The sequence below is a fragment of the Podarcis pityusensis genome, assembly GCF_964106645.2.
Source record: "Podarcis pityusensis genome assembly, chromosome: 2".
Lineage (NCBI taxonomy): Eukaryota > Metazoa > Chordata > Lepidosauria > Squamata > Lacertidae > Podarcis > Podarcis pityusensis.
Window position 1 is genome coordinate 24,870,562 of NC_138029.1, and position 16,952 is coordinate 24,887,513.

At 46.3% G+C, this 16,952-nt stretch overlaps 2 protein-coding genes across 14 annotated transcripts in view; one reads left to right on the plus strand and one right to left on the minus strand.

The window, feature by feature from the left end:
- The window catches only part of ARSG (arylsulfatase G), a 114,841-nt gene extending 99,048 nt beyond the window's left edge, over positions 1-15,793 (plus strand). For 10 of the 12 annotated variants that reach the window (XM_080994668.1, XM_080994667.1, XM_080994671.1 and 7 more), the window contains 3 exons: positions 2,021-2,111; positions 7,714-8,046; positions 10,064-15,793. In XM_080994668.1, the coding sequence (XP_080850794.1) occupies positions 2,021-2,111; positions 7,714-8,012 (390 nt within the window). In that variant the 3' untranslated portion in view covers positions 8,013-8,046; positions 10,064-15,793. The remainder of the gene's footprint in view (positions 1-2,020; positions 2,112-7,713; positions 8,047-10,063) is intronic. The other 2 variants (XR_013982679.1, XM_080994666.1) reach the window with 2 other exon arrangements.
- WIPI1 (WD repeat domain, phosphoinositide interacting 1) overlaps positions 10,290-16,952 on the minus strand; it is a 52,506-nt gene continuing 45,843 nt past the window's right edge. Inside the window, exons 11-13 of one of the 2 annotated variants that reach the window (XR_013982691.1) lie at positions 16,250-16,371; positions 13,792-15,172; positions 10,290-10,830 (exon numbers count right to left, since the gene is read on the minus strand). Coding sequence is in view for 1 of the 2 variants with exons in the window: in XM_080994818.1 (XP_080850944.1) it covers positions 10,789-10,830; positions 15,072-15,172; positions 16,250-16,371 (265 nt within the window). In the remaining variant the exon portion in view is untranslated. The remainder of the gene's footprint in view (positions 10,831-13,791; positions 15,173-16,249; positions 16,372-16,952) is intronic. The other variant, XM_080994818.1, reaches the window with a different exon arrangement.

A 16,952-nucleotide genomic window follows, 5' to 3' on the forward strand; every position in this document is an offset into this window, starting at 1 on the left:
TTCCACAAGGGTACTGTGACACGGAACCCATGGGCCACGCACTGCCTTGTTGCATGGGGGGGCAGAGAGCTTGAGGCTACAATTTGATGGCTCCCAGCCCTCACGCCCCTTTCCCAAAGCCCAGCACCTCACTTGCCTAGCTCTCAAGGGCTGTTGTGGGGGGCTTCAAGCACCTGTGACCCCCAGGCTGTGTGTTGAAACGCCCTGAGTTAGACTCACATGTGTATTCGAGCCAGTGTCAGTGTTTATTTAAGCCTCTGCCAGACTTTGTTTATCCTCTAATTAAGACAAGTGTAAAAGCTGATGAACTCAAATAATTTCCTTGAGAGGCATTAGGATGAGCCATTTAGGCAACAACAAAGGGATGAAAAGGGCAACTCTCATTTGCAAAGGTGCGGAAACAACTGTACTAGAGAGAGATGTTGATGTCTCTTCTTGCAAGCAGTGCTGTGCTTAGGAGAGGGATAGAAACCTCTTGGAATATTGATGTGCTGAACTTCCTCCATAGGAGGCTTCAGGATGTGGAAACCATAGATCATAAAGACACCACAGTCTCTGCCATGCCGAATTGTCCAAAGTGAAACACAAGGTTACAAAGCATGCCTTGGGAATCTCACGCCTCCTGGAGACAGGGGTGTCGTGTAACAATACGTACATACTTCCTTTTATTGTATGCTACCTTTCCATTGTTCAAACCATGCTAAAGGTGGCTTACAACATGACAAAAAATAAATACATAATTGCAAACTTATTCCCAACCTGTGTTGGGTAAGGAGAACCATGGACTTAGACATATGGATAAATTTGTTCCTGCAGTTCTTACTTATTGCCCAAGATTCCCCCCTCCCCCCCTGCTTTGAATGTAGCACATGGCTCCCATTCATTAGTGTATGAAACGGCCATGTGAATGTATTTATTTTCCATACTAAAGTCTTGTGGAGCACTAGGAATGCTGTTACGGTCATTGTATATGTGGGAAATTGAGACCCAGAGGGATTAAGTGCCCAGGAGGGATCAAAAGAGAAACTTGTTAAGCGCAGTCACCAAACCGGTTTTTGCATGGGAGGAGGAATGTATGAATGACTTGGGTCACACCTCTGTGAAAGGGAAAAGGAGACCCTTTTTGTTGTTGTTGTTCATTAGGTCATTGAGAATCAAGGATTTGTATTCTGCAGAGACAGATTCGTGGCCGTCTTGTATTGACTCATGCATGTGAGCATTACAAAGCTGTCGCTCAAATAAGATAGACGCTAAGAACCGGAGGAGTAAATCTGCCTGATTTCTGTAAGTGGCACTTCAAGGTTTGCTGACACTGAGACCAACAGTAATACTTAACAGCATGATCCTCAGACACAGCCACCCAGAACTAATTCCTGTGTGGTGCATGCGCCTTCTCTGATAGACGAGTACAGGAAAACAACTTAAGAGAGCTGGATATATTTGACAGACGCATGGCTTCCCATCGTCTCACTACTGCTCTGGCGAAACAAGGTTTTGCAGGTTTTATTTAAACACAATACCTACGAAACCTGATTACCAGAGTGTAGGTGAAAAGCAACTATCCCTCTTTCAAAGCACCTTTTAAGTTATGCCCACCTGCTCAGCAGATGCTATTCACACTTTTAAAAAAGTTAAATGCAAATACGCATTTAAACAGCACGTCCAGTTTCGTTATCAGGAGATACAGAAGTGTGCTATATGCATAGCTGCTATTTTGAGCAGCAAACGTGTCTATTTTTCATGCTGTTAAATTCATGCATTTCCTCCCTAAGCTTTACCAAGTGAAACAGAGTGATTCTCATTTTCTTTTCTCCCTTTTTATAATTTTTATTAAATTTTCCGTTTTACAATTTAGAATACTCATTTATACAACCTTAAAATATCAGTGACTTCCCTTCTTCTCTTTCCATGGTTCATTTTGCATAGCATAAATCCCTGCATATTTTATATAAACCAAACCATTCAGTATTCCATTAAAAAGGGATGACTTTCTAAGCTTCTGGCGCTTTCTTTCCCCTAGACGTTGTTCCATCCCAACAGTGGGGCCGCTGGAAAATATGGAGAGATACAAGCTCTTCGGGTGGACCAGTACAAGGCATTTTATCTCACAGGTATGTTGCTTACTTGGATTTGTGAGGTGCTTTTTTAAAAAAAAAAACCCTGTGGGATGTTCCCTCTCCCCTTCTGAAGCATTTCTGAATAAAACCAGTAATCTTCCCCCAGAACCAAATCCAATATTTAGCTGTATCTCTATTTTTTTTTTACAATTATATTTTATTAATTTTCCATCGAAAGAAAATACAAATCACACTGCATTACAACTTCTATTTTTCCATTTTTTTACTTCCTTCAACCTCTCTGCCAATCATCCGAATTATATTTTCTTTAATTACACATTTCCAATTTTTGCTATTGCCTTTATGCCTACCCCCCACTTCTATTTTCCTTTTTTACAATATTTCTTATGTTATTTAGCTGTATCTCTAAGGCAGTTATCCATCCCCCTTCACTCTACCAAAAACAAAACCCACCCCAAGCTGAATAGATTGTTTTTAATTTTTAATCATTTTTTTTTGTTAGGGTTCCCAAAACTGAAAATCTGTTCAGCTTTTGGGGGGACATCTCCCCCCCCCCACATTAAAAATAAGTTATGGGGCTTTTTCTTCATTTTGGGGGGATTTTAAAAAAATAAAATTACTCCCCTTGCCATACGTCTAGGTTTTCCTGGACATTTTGCTGATTTTGGGGAAATCCACCTGGATGCCAAAATGCTGCCCGATTCCCAGGCATGTCTGGGAAAATCCAGACATATGGCAGCCCTAGTTTTGTAAAGATGGACACCCATACAGAGAATGAGAATTTAGGCCCAAAGGTGGAACAGTCCTCTGCCAAGTGAGCAGAGATGTCTTGGCGGGTGTGCGTTTCGTGGTCTGCTGTGGTACTACGTGACACTTGAGTAGAATCTGGCTGGGAGAGCAGAACAGCCACCCACCCAAAATCCACTCAGATCTTCTAGAGTGGCTGTTGTATCCCCTAGGTTTGTTTAGAGGAACACCAGGAGATCCAAGCAGATTTTGAAGGGGGTTAAGAGTCCCTGCAGTTGGCTGAGTCCCCAGACTCTCTGTGTATCTTTCCAGGCTGGTGCTTCTCTGCATCTGCATCTGACTAGCAGAGCAAAGCTTTTTGGGTGTGCTGGGTACATGCCTGTAGTTTGCGGCAGCGGCTAAAAATGCTGCCTAAACTTTAAAATTATTTAGCGGCAGCATCTACACACCCTGCCCATCATTTCTCGGCCCTTCCGAGGATGTGGAATTAGGGAGGAAGGAAAAGGAGGAGGCAGAGAGCAGAATGTGGTAGTAGCAGCAGGACCAGTGGAAGGAAGCAGTAGGCACAGGGGAGGCCACCATCTTGCATCCACCACCTGAGGCAGTTTCCTCAGTTTCCCACTTTGCCAAAACACATTGTGCATTTGCGCAGGTATGGCTAAGAGGGCGCACTTTAAAAAAGAATAAAAGGAGAGGAAACTCAGCTAGAGACCAACTCTTAGCCCACCTGCATTCAGCTATACAATGGTACCTCGGCTTACAGACGCTTCAGGTCACAGACTCCGCTAACCCAGAAATAGTACCTCGGGTTAAGAACTTTGCTTCAGGATAAGAACAGAAATCGCGCGGCAGGGCAGTGGGAGGCCCCATTGGCTAAAGTGGTACCTCAGGTTAAGAACAGTTTCAGGTTAAGAACAGACCTCCAGAACGAATTAAGTTCTTAACCTGAGGTACCACTGTACCAGAATGCACTTCTGTCTGCAGTGTGGATGAAGACACTGGGCAGTTTTGTGGGGTACCTATTCCCCACACTTCTTCCCTCCTCTCCCCAGCCTTGACTTTAGTAGTTTACAGACCAGTCTTGCTGCTTTCAAAAGCCTTCTCACTTCCATTCTTTCTCCCCACAAATAGCGGAGAGAAAGGCCCAGTGTTAAGGCACTTCTTTCTCCCTTTCCTAATTAGAAAAGTGCGCCTGTCAGCAGCAAGAGGGGAGCACTGCCCTCAAAATGCTTGCACTTGTTAGCATTCCTTTTCAAGATCTACCTTTTCAGCTTTCATGCCACACCGTGCGACCTCGCAGCTATTTTTATATCTGCGCGTTCTTCTTTTTCTAGCAAAATGAAAATAGACACTGGTGATGGCTTACTCACCCATCCTGGGCCTTTAAGCCGGCATTCTGGAATGGGGTCAACATGGGCCAGACCTACAGAAACCTGCAGAGGCAGCTGCGACTCAGGCTTCTTGAGCTATAATTACCAAAGGGCTGCTTTCTTATCATCTCTGCTAAGCAGCATGGGCTGTCACTGCACGTAATGTGTGTCCCTCTCTTCCCTTCCTCCGTTGTCGTTCTCCCCAGAGACTCCTTGCCTGATTTAGTCCTCCTGCAAGTTTTTATACACACACACAATCTTAGCTTCCACTGATGCAATTGCTCATATACAGCACTTGCAGCTGTGAAGGATTGGAAGAGCCCTTTTATCAGATCAGTAGTTAGTTATTCCCTTCTTTCTCCACCCTGCCTTCCAGTTAAAATCTGGGTACATTTTATCCTCATCCCACAAATAGGGCTGAGCAACATATTGATACATCATTCAAAACAGGTTTTGAAGTCCATATCATGCTATCCATTTCATTCTTTTTGACCTGGCAATTATATCGCAAATTGTGATGTGCGTTAGGGCTGGGTGATATATTCTCCAAAACACATTTGAAGTTCATGTCGTGATACCGATTTCATAATTTTGTGACCTAGCAATATATTGCATGTCATGATATTGGGGGTGCGCTATGCAAAAATCATGAGGCGGGGAAAACTGAAGCCAGCCAATGCCTCTACATAGCGCCATCCTTATTTCAGACATCGTGATATATCGGTATACAGTGGTGCCTCGCAAGACGAAAAGAATCCGTTCCGCGAGTCTCTTCGTCTTGCGGGTTTTTTCGTCTTGCGAAGCAAGCCCATTAGCGGATTAGCGCTACAGTATTAGCGGCTTAGCGGATCAGCTGATAAGCGGCTTAGCGATCAGCTGTTAAGCGGTTTAAAGATCAGCTGATAAGCGGCTTAACGATCAGCTGATAAGCGGCTTAGCGATCAGCTGTTAAGCGGCTTAGCCATCAGCTGATAAGCGTTTTAGCGGCTTGGGAAAAAGGGGGGGGAAAGGAAAAAAAACCCGCAGGAACTCGCAAGACATTTTCGTCTTGCGAAGCAAGCACATAGGAAATTCGTTTTGCGAAGCACCTCCAAAACGGAAAACCCTTTCGTCTAGCGGGTTTTCCGTCTTGCGAGGCATTCGTCTTGCGGGGCACCACTGTATCATGAAGTTTAGCTGTTGATTTATTGTGATGTTGAAAACCAGATTATCGCCCAGCCCTATCCTCCATTAAAACAATGTAATCAAGGTCTATAATGCATGGTTTGAATCACTTAGGAAGCTGCTTTTATACTTGGTCAGACCAACGTGTCCACCTAGCTCAGTACTGCTGATCTCTCCACCTCACATCTTGCCCTACCTCAAGTCGCCTGGAAGTGTGCATGCAAAGTGTGTGCTCTTCCCCTGAGCTAGAGCCATCCTCAAGGCACATGCTGCCTCACTGAGCTAGTCACTACTAGGTTGCACTCACAATGTCCTTTCCAAGTAACAGATCTTGAACACACTCCCAAAATCGGGTTTCCTGAGGGAAGAGGTTACCTAAGAACAAAAGGTGAGGGACGTTGAGGCTGAGGCTAGAGGAGGAAGGGTAAAAGTAAAGGATCCCTGGCAGTTAAGTTCAGTCGCAAACAACTCTGGGGTTGCGGCGCTCATCTTGCTTTACTGGCCGAGGGAGCCGACGTTTGTCCGCAGACAGTTTTTTCCGGGTCATGTGGCCAGCATGACTAAGCCGCGAAACCAGAGCAGTGCACAGAAACATTGTTTACCTTCCCACCAGATCGGTACCTATTTATCTACTTGCACTTTGACGTGCTTTCAAACTGCTAGGTGGGCAGGAGCTGGGACCGAGCAATGGGAGCTCACCCTGTTGTGGGGATTTGAACCGCCGACTTTCCGACCGGCAAGCCCAAGGCTCAGTGGTTTAGACCACAGCGCCACCCGCGTCCCTTTGGAGGAGGAAGGGGTTCCTGGAGCAATAGGCGGGCATGCTGAACCATCGGAGGTATATGATGCTACAAGGTTCCCGCCATAGGATGGACAGGGCAGTTTGAGGGAGCAAAGGAAAAGGGTTGTGATCTGGTCTGAAGAGGCCTCCCAAGTCCAGGCTATACTTGGCCTTGAGTGCCAAGTGCAGAACAAGAGTGCAGAATCGTGGTGCAGGGAACCTGTCCTTAAGGGATGTAAACAACTGTTAAATTAGTTTGCTGGATCATTAGGAGGATGCTTTTGCTCTGTCGCCAGGGCTAATTATTACCAGGCAAATAGAAGTGCATGCTTGTGTGGGCAGAACATTTTGTGCTCCTGCTCCTCCTGGGTAGCAAGGTCAGGTTTGCCTCCTGTTAATAAGGACAGTCCGTGTACCTGAAGGTTTGCTTCCTCTGTGGTGTGGGCAGGAGCCCAACCCCTCACACGGTGAAGCAAAAGCAGCCAAGGAGTTAATTGTTTTCAACAGGGGCACCTTCTTAAGGGTTGCACCAACCATCTCCTTCTCCTCAATGGCTTTAATATGGTTCATTGGTGTTGCCATCTGCATTTTTGTAAGGGGAAGTTTTGGTCTGTATAGCTGTGGTTAATGAGGATGTTTCAGATGAGGTGTCCTTGTACCTAGGTATTTTTAAATTGTCTTTTTATTTTGGGGGCTCGAGGGTCTGGCACTGGTGACACCCAAATATATAAGTAACAGGCATTGCCTCCAGTGCTAGCCAGAACAGGGAGCTGGAGAACAAGTGGTACAGCCCAGATGTAGGATTACCACAATGATGGTGTTCTACCTCCATTGTTAAGAGACCTTTATCCCTTTAAAATACCAGTTGCAAGGAGTCTGCAGTGGCTCTCAGGTTCTGCTTGTGGAATTCCTGTACGCGTCCAACTGGCCACTGTGAGATAGATGATGCGGAATAGATGGGCATTTTCTTTGGTCCAGCAAGGCTTTCCTTGTGTGATCTGTTGGTTGTGAGACAGCCAGTGAAGTAAACAAGTCCTTGTCAAAGGGTTAAACATAGGAGCCCACTCTTGCCCGCCTTGGCTATTCCTCTGTTTGATGCTCCTGTTTTTCATTGATGGCTGTAGTATTTTGTGTAACAGCAGAATTCCATTTTTCTCATGGCATTTCACAAACTTTTAAAGTGGGAAACCAATGTTGCCGTCATGCGATGCTGGTATCAGGTCCTCCTGAACCTATCTTGCATTATTTCCAAGGAATGTCTTCCATACTTCCAAGTTTTGTATTTAAACAATAAACAGAGAAGCAACCAACTGCAAACATGTTACAGATACCTATTTCAGACATTGGACCACCCATTGCTCCTGCAACCGGTCCATTCTTGTAATGGGCCTGTGCTTAGTTCCCCTCCACAAAATCAATGGGTAAAAGTGTTTACCGTTGGCTAGATTGTATCATGCTTAAGCTACACTAATGAGCTCTGGGTGTTTTTCCTTTTAACTGCATGACTTCTGCAACAGGAATACCTGTTAAAAGATGGCAGCCCTAACATCTTGCATGCCTCATCTGTTTCCAGGTGGTGCCAAGGCCTGTGATGGGAGCATTGGGAAGGAACGGCGCCATCAGCCACCTCTCATTTTTAACTTACAGCATGACATCCAGGAGGCGGCACCGCTGGACATTGAGACTGCAGAGTACCGTGCTGTCCTGCCAGTGGTGAACAAGGCTCTCCTGGACATTCTGTGGAATATTGCAACAGACAATGTCTCTACAGCGGACTACTCTCATGACCCAGCTGTGACACCCTGCTGCAACCCATGGCATTTGGTCTGCCGGTGCCAGTTGGCTTATTCCAACTCATCCCAGAGATGCTGAGCTGATACGGAAAGTGAAGCCTACAAGACTCAAGGTTAGAATAGCAGGGGAAACTTTGTTACATCCTAAACCATTCTGATAATTTTGGGTTGAAAGGTGGTATGTAAATATTTTGAATCAGTGCCATTTGGGGCAGCTTCCATCTGCTGTTTCTTTTATAATCAGACTAGATTTCTAACATGGCTCTAAGTCTTTATGCACACAAGCCAGGCTCCCTAATTTTGGATCTGCTTTTTACAACTTTGGCACTACAGTCATACCTCGGGTTACAGACGCTTTGGGTTGCGCGTTTTCGGGTTATGGACGCGCCGAAACTTGGAATTACCCGAATGGGTTACTTCCAGGTTTTGGTGCTCGCACATGTGCAGAAGCACTAAATCATGCTTTGCGCAGAAGCGCCAAATTGCAACCTGCGTATGCTCAGATGCAGCGCTGTGGGTTGCGAATGCTGCGGGTTGGGAACGTGCCACACGGATCATGTTCGCAACCCGAGCACCCACTATATTGTTAGCCCTTGTTTATACTTTTGCTTTGTTCTGTTGCACGTTTGTATGTATGTATGTTGTTCTTGTTTTTTTACTTTCGACTTTGTCTGTAAAGCGCCCAGAGAATTTGTTCTTATTATTGTAAGGAAACAATCAAGTAAATAACTGTATTTTGTTTAAACCAGAGCAATCCTATTGTTGGTGGAGTAGGTGGGACACAGAAGCATTCATGGTAGAGAACTATTGCCACATCCTCAGTCCTGCTGATTTAATGCATAATACTTGAGGGACGCGGGTGGCGCTGTGGGTTGAACCACAGAGACTAGGGCTTGCTGATCAGAAGGTCGGCGGTTCAAATCCCCGCAACGGGGTGAGCGCCTGTTGCTCGGTCCCTGCTCCTGCCAATCTAGCAGTTTGAAAGCACGTCGAAGTGCAAGTAGATAAAATAGGTAGCGCTCCGGCAGGAAGGTAAATGGCATTTCAATGCACTGCTCTGGCTTGCCAGAAGCGGCTTAGTCATGCTGGCCACATGACCACATGTACGCCGGCTCCCTCGGCCAATAAAGCGAGATGAGCCCCGCAACCCCAGAGTCGGCCACGACTGGACCTAATGGTCAGGGGTCCCTTTACCTTTACTACTTGAGGGAAAATGAACTATATGCCACCCTAAAGACTGGTGTAGTTCTTAGTGCTTTGGAGAAAAAAGGGGCTTTTGGATCCAAGGCCCACCCCAACATACGTCTCTCCCTGCAAAAAAAAAGCTTTCTGCAGGTGTACTTGGAGCTCCTCTGAGGATGCACATGCTATCCTGTTAGAAGAGCAGTGTATATGCAACTTTCTAGGGGACCCGCCCACCTATAAGACTGTAGACTTACCGCTTTTTTTTTTTTTTGTAAATGGGGACATTTCATCTCAGCATCGGTGGCATTTAACTCCTTAAGCAATTACTGCTCTCTGCAAAAGTCACCTCAATCCAGTGCTGGAAGCAGTCACACTTGAGTGACGGCCACCCAAAATGGCAACATGTCTGGTTTGCCCCCCTCCATCATGTCTGGCATCACTTACCTGTGACCTGATTATGCATTTCCCTGTCTCCATCTCTGCATCACGGACTGGCAGGGCTTGCTGCATCTTGACATCAGGATGAGACGAGTTAGTTGCGTAAGGTGTTACAAACAGGGACACGAGAACCAGACAGACGGTTGTCATTTTTATTTTAAGTAGGAGCCATGGCCCAAGACATTTGAGGGGGTCTTTAAAGTAGGTCTTAGGCATATGGAGTCACTGCAAGATCGGGTAGAGCCAATTACAAGGATCTGAAAATCTAAAGAATTATTATTTAAATGATAATAGTGACTCGGGTCCTTACTATGCTATAGACATAATTACCGTATTTTTGTGTGTGTAAGACGCCCCCATGTATAAGACAACCTGTATTTTTTGAGCCCAAAATTAAATAATTCCAACATTCTGTGTATAAGACTACCCCCAATTTTAAACTTTAAAAATTTGGGGGAAAATATTGTCTTATACACAGAAAAATACAGTATCTCTCTTTCTTTGCAGGCAGGATGGTCCACAACATACGAAGGAAAATAAGGGAGGCAATTCTCATTGTGGATCTCCTGACACGATTCTCTGAAAATAGTAACTGAGGCATGGTGTACAGTAGAAAGAAAAAGGGATTCTATTTGCAAGCAGATGCAGCAGTTCCACTGGTAAAACTTAATCAAGGCTGACATCTTTAGGGCTCCGTTCAAAACAACAAGACAGAACGCAAGGCGACAGCTGCTGCTGCTGCTGACACGATGGTGACTTTATTAACAGGTATTTAAACAGAGTGCCAACACAGTAAGTTGGAGTTCTCTTTTTTTTCCTGTCTCCCTAATAGGTCACTGCAAAAATATTCTGCCTGGGTAAAATATTATGTATATATACTGTACAAAGGACATAGATCAATAGACTTCTGTTAAGTACATTTATACACGACATAAATTAGAAAAGGGCAGGCATGTGTATAAAATTCAGGTTCTTGGGGGTGGTGGTTACATTTACACTCGAGTATAGAGCAATGTGCATATACAGTACATTGATACCAAACCCACGCAGCACTTTTAAGAGAATACACACAAAGGGCCAGAAAGGGTTGGGCTAAGAAGAAACATACTGTGTTAAAAGCACTGGAGCACCTCTGGCTTCCCCCCTCACTTGTGGGATCTTCCACTTTCCCATTTTTTGTTTCTCCAAACTACCTCCCATCCGTCGCTCCGTGCTCTGCTGTTTGCCACTCCTCATGACCTCTTGTTCGTCTGGCTTCCACGGCACAAGTTTATCTACCAAAATCAAAACAGAAGGGCCTTACTTTTCCCAGCAGCGTGCCGTTGAGCAGGGAGTGTGCTGTAGCCGGACTTTGCGAACATGCAGAGGAAGCAGCAGGGAGGCAGCTTGCCATGCAACTGTTTTGCTTTCCGCAAAATCTGTGGGTCACTTAGTTTTTTTGCGTGTCCTTAATTCAAAGGAATTATCTAGGCTGGGAACGGACCCCAATGCCCATCTTAGGGGGAACTGAAGACTGAGAATTGTGTTTTCTGTTTTAAACAATGACCCCTTGTCTTGGTTGTAAACACAGCATGTGCTGGGTCACCTGATACATCGTGGTTCCCCAGCCACCACCAGCACAGCGCACCTCCTGTCTCCCCTGTGCTGTGCTAGCAGCAACCAGAGAGCCACAGTGAATCAGCAGCTGAAATTGTCTGCAAAAGGCAAAGGCGTCTGGGCGGGCTGCGTCTTTCCTCATGGGGTCCTTGGTCGCTCTGGGAGGAAAGAGTCAGGCTGCCCGACTGGATGAAGGCAAAGGCAGACAGATTCACAGAGCCTGAACATGCTTCTCAGGCTCTGTGTGCTTGGTTGCTGCCTGCCTGCCTTTGCCCAGGAAGGTGGGCTGTGTCTTTCATCCCAGAGCGACCAACCACCCCACGAGGAAAGACGCAGCTTGCCCACTCGGGCAAAGCAGGCCGGCGCCTTTGAGCTTGCTCATGTGAGCTGGAAGGGAAGGGTTTGATCAGCTGCAGGGTGGGTGGGAAGCTGCCCACCCCATAGCTGATCAAACCCTCCTACTGCTCTTGCTTGCAGAAGCCACAGCAGTATGGGGTTGGGCGATGTATCTCTACTGCTTCTTCCTCCCCACTTAGGGGAGAAAGCAGCAGCTGATACACATTTCAGCCATTGTGATATATCAGCATATGCTGATATTTAGCTGCTGATACCTGGTTTTCAACACTGCGATGTATCGCCCAACCCTAACAACAGCTGGAGTTCCTTGGGCTCCTGTATGGAAATTGCTCTTCCAAGAGCATAAGTGATGCAGCTGGCGCACGGCAATCATGTTTTTAGTGGCACTTGATCCCAAGTTGCTTGGATTCCACAGGCATACCCATCCACAGCTTCACATACAATGATGCTTTCCACAGGAAGAACATCTTAAAGGAGGAGAAAGTATGCACACCATCGTCACCTGCACCGCATGCAGAACGCTCATTTCACATTGTGGCAGTTACATTTTTATGCTTGCCTGGACAAGAGAGCTTGTACTCTTGGTGCTGTAAATTAGATCTCCTAGCTTTCCCCTCCTAACTCTCCCCTCTACCTCCTGTAAGTAATATGGAGGAATGGTAGTGGAATGCCCAATTTAGTGATGTGAAGGTTGCAATACGACCCAGACATCGGAAAAAACTTCTAGCACTTGGGTCTGGTGTGGCTAGTTCACTTTGTCCAAATTGGAATGGGGCTAATTTAGCAGTTTCTGATGTGTGTAGATACTTCCTCCTGTGCAGAAGACAGTGTAGACATACCCTTTGAAAAACCTCTTTTTATGCCAGTATATTAGCATTTCAAGGTACCGTCCTTGCCAAGGAGGGCCACCCTTACAAGCCATGGACTAGAATGGACCTACCCTCTATGTCAGACATAGAGCTTCAAAATCAGAAAGGGAGGTCCCGTGTCGGAGCTTCCCTTCCCACCTCTGCTAGCTCCAAAAAGGGCCAGTCCAACTGACCTTAAAAGTACTGTCAGAAGGGCCAGAAAAAAGAGGGTATGCTGGGAAGTGGCTTGGACATCCCCCATACTAGAGAATTATTCAGTCAAGCTCCTGAAACAGAGATCACTAAATCTCCACCTCCCCTCCCATTGTTTCTAATGGGATGATAAAACAGATGGATATGTGTGTCCATTACACACAGACCCCCTGGAAAAATGACATTCTGCCCTGCCAGCTTGAGCCCAGCAGTCGAACTGCCCCCATCCCCGCCTGCACTGTTAAGAAACCAAATGCTTGCTACAATATCCATGGAGAGGCAATTTCCCTATGAATAAGGCACATCATCACACCAAGAGTTTCACAGAGCACTGAGGAGGATTCCTAAAGTAATATGGCAAGTGGAAATCCCCATAACAACCTGGGAGGTTGGTACAAAGGAGAGAAAAATAATCCCAAGTTTCTGATCCTAGAGAGATGACGAAATACTAAGAGATCGCCATCCACCCTCCTCTATTAAGGCAGCCAAAGGTAAAAAGAAACAACTCTTAAGTGCAGTAGCTTCTCAAACAGGATGCTGAGCGCAGCGCGCAGCCGAGTTGTGACCAAACCCCAGAAGGTCAGTAATCGTACATATGCATGCACGACTAACACAACCATTAATCCAAATTGCCAACACTTTACACTTTTAAAATAGAACACTAGTCTTTGTGGGTTGGATACTGCCTAAGTGTTCATGGCCATATGCGGAGGGAACAGTTTAATTATCGCAAAAACAAACAAACCCAAAAGCTCCTACGGGGGCCTAGCAAGCAGGGAACATTGTGATTGCTCAGCCTTGGCTTTTTCACCAGCCCACACAACTAGTAACAAATGCCAAAACTAAACCCATTATATCCTCAGTCAGAGGTGCAATGTGCCGCTTGCCTGGCTGTCTATGGCAAGTAACACCCCCAGCTCCATCCTGTCTCTCACACCCACCATGGCATTCCTCCCCCCTCAGACACAAAGAGAAGATGAGAGGCAGCCTTGAAGGTTAGGGGAGAGCGAGCTTGCAGGTGCCATACATAACAGGTGGCTGACGTGTGAGTCTTCCAGTGTTGCTGGACTCCCATCAGCCCCAGGCAACATGGTCAGAAGACGGGGATTGTGGGAGTTGTAGTTCCACACCATCTGGAAGGCTTCCCTAGCCCTAGATCAAGCCAGTCCTCTTCCAGCCTCTAAACAACAGCGTAAGGCTATCTGGGACGGTTCCTCTCACCTTTAACAGCCCGGGGCAAGAGTTTTGGCAGCGGCAGGAAAGGGGAAGCAGCAGGCGTGAGAAGCGGCAACAGGAGCAAGGCAGACAAGCGGTTGGGCAGGTAGATGCTTAGCTCTGCAATAATGCTTGGATCACTTGATGCTGTTACGACACAGCATGGAAGTCACTTCCCCATGACTCAATACAAGACCATGCAAGAGGGATGGGACCCTTTAGAAGGAACATAATACATCGCTTGTTACTTCTTAGAAAATAAATAGCATTGATTAAAGAGACACTGGGAGGTAGCAGACTTCTATTACAGAGAGGGGAGAAAGATAGCGGGAACACAAATAAATGTCCTTAAGTTTTCCAGTTTCCAACCTTCCTTGCTAAAGACAGGTTTGGTCTGTGTATGCAGCAGTAAGTAGGCTTGGGCTGCTGATCGCTCTCTCTTTTTTCTCTCCCACCACAGGCTGGTCCTACCTCGAGAGCCCAGCGATGGAAGAGCAGCTCCATCACTAGCACGACTGCTGCCCAGCCAGCACTTGCTCACTGCACCTGCCCATTTCCCCTTAAGTAATGCTTCTACCTGCACTACCATTTTATACTGCTGCCTGCCCTGCAGGTCTTTTCCTCCCCCCAGCCCCACATGCAAATAGCAAAGCTGGTGGGCTGAGCATCTTGCTGGTATGGTAAAGCTACCAGCAATAGGATTGGGTTGGGAAGGAATGGGGGCATGGGCTGCAGTTGCCCAGAACCCACAAAAAGCCAAAGCCAACGAGCCACCAGTCAGTTTTATCATTGTTTTGGTCACTTAATCCAAACACACATTCAAAGGACCAAACGGGTGCCCTTAAACATGCCTCTTTCTGACATTTGAAGGATTCCTCCCACCATTTCCATCTCAGATGCTTTCTGCAGAAATCCAGACTTGAACTCTGAGCGTGCCCTCCTCTTGGGAAGACGAGGGTTTGGGTGGGAATCAATTAAATGGTCTGGAAGCATCTGCAGCTGTAGCACTGCTGAACCTCCGCAAGAATGGACCTGCTCAGTCAGTTCCCTGGGCCTGGGACACCAATGCAACAGTAGGATATCAGGATTATAAATAAGATTTTTGTTCCCAAGCCCCTCTCCCAGCACAGTGGGAGTTTATCTACCCATTTGTAAGAGCATAACTGATTTAGTTGCCGCGGGCTACAGAAAGGAGAGGAAGGGACAGCCCTTCTGGAAGAAGAGGTTAAACGCTTTCTTCGCAGCATGAGGCCCATAGTGCTCTCTTAAGTACTCCTAATGCTCACAGGTGGAAACTCATTTTCATCATCCAGACACACTGGCCCAGTGGCGAATTCGTGCTCCGGTATAACCTCTCCTCGAAGGGCTCCTCCATCTTCTGAGTAACCTATTTAAGAAGGAACAAAATACTGGAGATCAGTACAGCTGAAAAGCCCAAAGGCTGGGCAAACAGGGGCGGCATTTGGTGATTTTACTGAGTGCTTTCCCCCCTCCTTCTGCAAGGTTTGGCAAAACAGAGAGAAGTGAAGGGACTTGTGAGAGCTGCACCAATACTGCAATTGCCAGACTGTGGCGGGGAGAAGTTTCCATTCTAATGAAAGCCTCAGGCTTTCCACTGTGAATCAGACATGCAGAGTTTTGATTCATGTGGGATCTTCAATAAGCATTAGTGGCGCCCAAGGCTTTTCATAAAGGACGGACAGAAACACATTCTAACTTGTTTGCACAGACAGGATAGAGGAAAGAGTCTTACTTAGGGGAGAGGAGAGTAGTCATGCGAGTCGGTTCAGATTTCTAGTGGCTTTGCTTGGGATGACATGAGCAAAGCGCATCACCAACATGCAAGCAAGGGAGTCTGCGTTGTCTGTTAAGACAGCACAATGGGTATGTTTCCTATAATTACATTTACTTTGCAGTTATAAGCAACACAGAGCAAAACAAGATGTCCAGAAGACATTTGTTGCTGTTTCTCTGCATTACAAAAATAAAGGAGAGGTAAAGATTTGCATCAGGGTGATCTATTATTATTTTTTGCTTTATGGTTGCTGAGATTCTTGGGAAGTTGAATTCTGTGCGCATTATCAGACTTTGTTCTTCTTCTAAACTTCTACATAATGCACCCAGCCTTGATGGTTTTATATCATACAACACGTGTGGCTTGGCCTGGCAACGCTGGCCACGTAGATTTATGTTGTGACAAAGAGCAAAGGGTGCTGAGCTGCTTCAGTTTCTTTTGTTTGGTTCTGAGGCAATGTGAAATTAATAGCGTGAGGAAACACCTGGCCTTCTGCCTATGGCCAGACCCCTTCTCCCAGGTACAGGGCATCTGAAGATGTGACAGATAAGAAAAAGAACCTTGTTTCCCTAAGAACATCAAGGGGGATGTATAGATACTTAGCCATGAACAGTTCTGGTCTGGCTAAACCAAGAGCCTGAAGATCTTGAATGACAACTTGACACTCACCTGGCACCATCGAAGGTGAAGGCACCGAACTCTGCCGGGCTACCGTTGCAGCATAAGTCTGAGGTACTGGGGGGCGGAGATCGTTTTCTTTGTTCTCTTCTGCCTTTCCCAGGTCAAGCAAGCTGATTGTATGTTGAGGCAGGGAAAAAAGAGAATAAAATTAGTTACTACCTCCCAAGCTAGTAACATCAACAATGTATCAACCCAGTAACATCAACAATGCATGTCCATATTTCACTGTGATGGGTAGCAAAGTATAAGCTGGACGGCTGGTGCATGTGGGTCTTGTGCCGTGGTCTCATCCATCTCTGACCCATATGTTGCATTGGTTTCCCAACACAAATGCACAACGGCAAAACCTCTCTATGCAGATGTAGACAGCACAACCTCTCCAAAAAGGACTATGTTGGCATTTGGAAGAAAGGGAGGAGAGTGCTGGGACGCAGGTGTAATGTTGCTGTGGAGGTGGGGAAAGGGACCTCGGACCACACCAGATCCTTCAGACCCCTTTTCTTCAGTAGTGCAGCAGGTAAGGGAAATAGTCTCCCGTGCACTGTTATCCTAATCTTGCACCACCGTCCTTTCAACTATCTGTCTCCTTTTCCCCATCTTTGCTCAAGCTACTTATCCAAATTTGTAGACATACATATGCATACCCATATGCATGCAACATAATGTTATGCAGGACCTCAAAGCAAGCCCA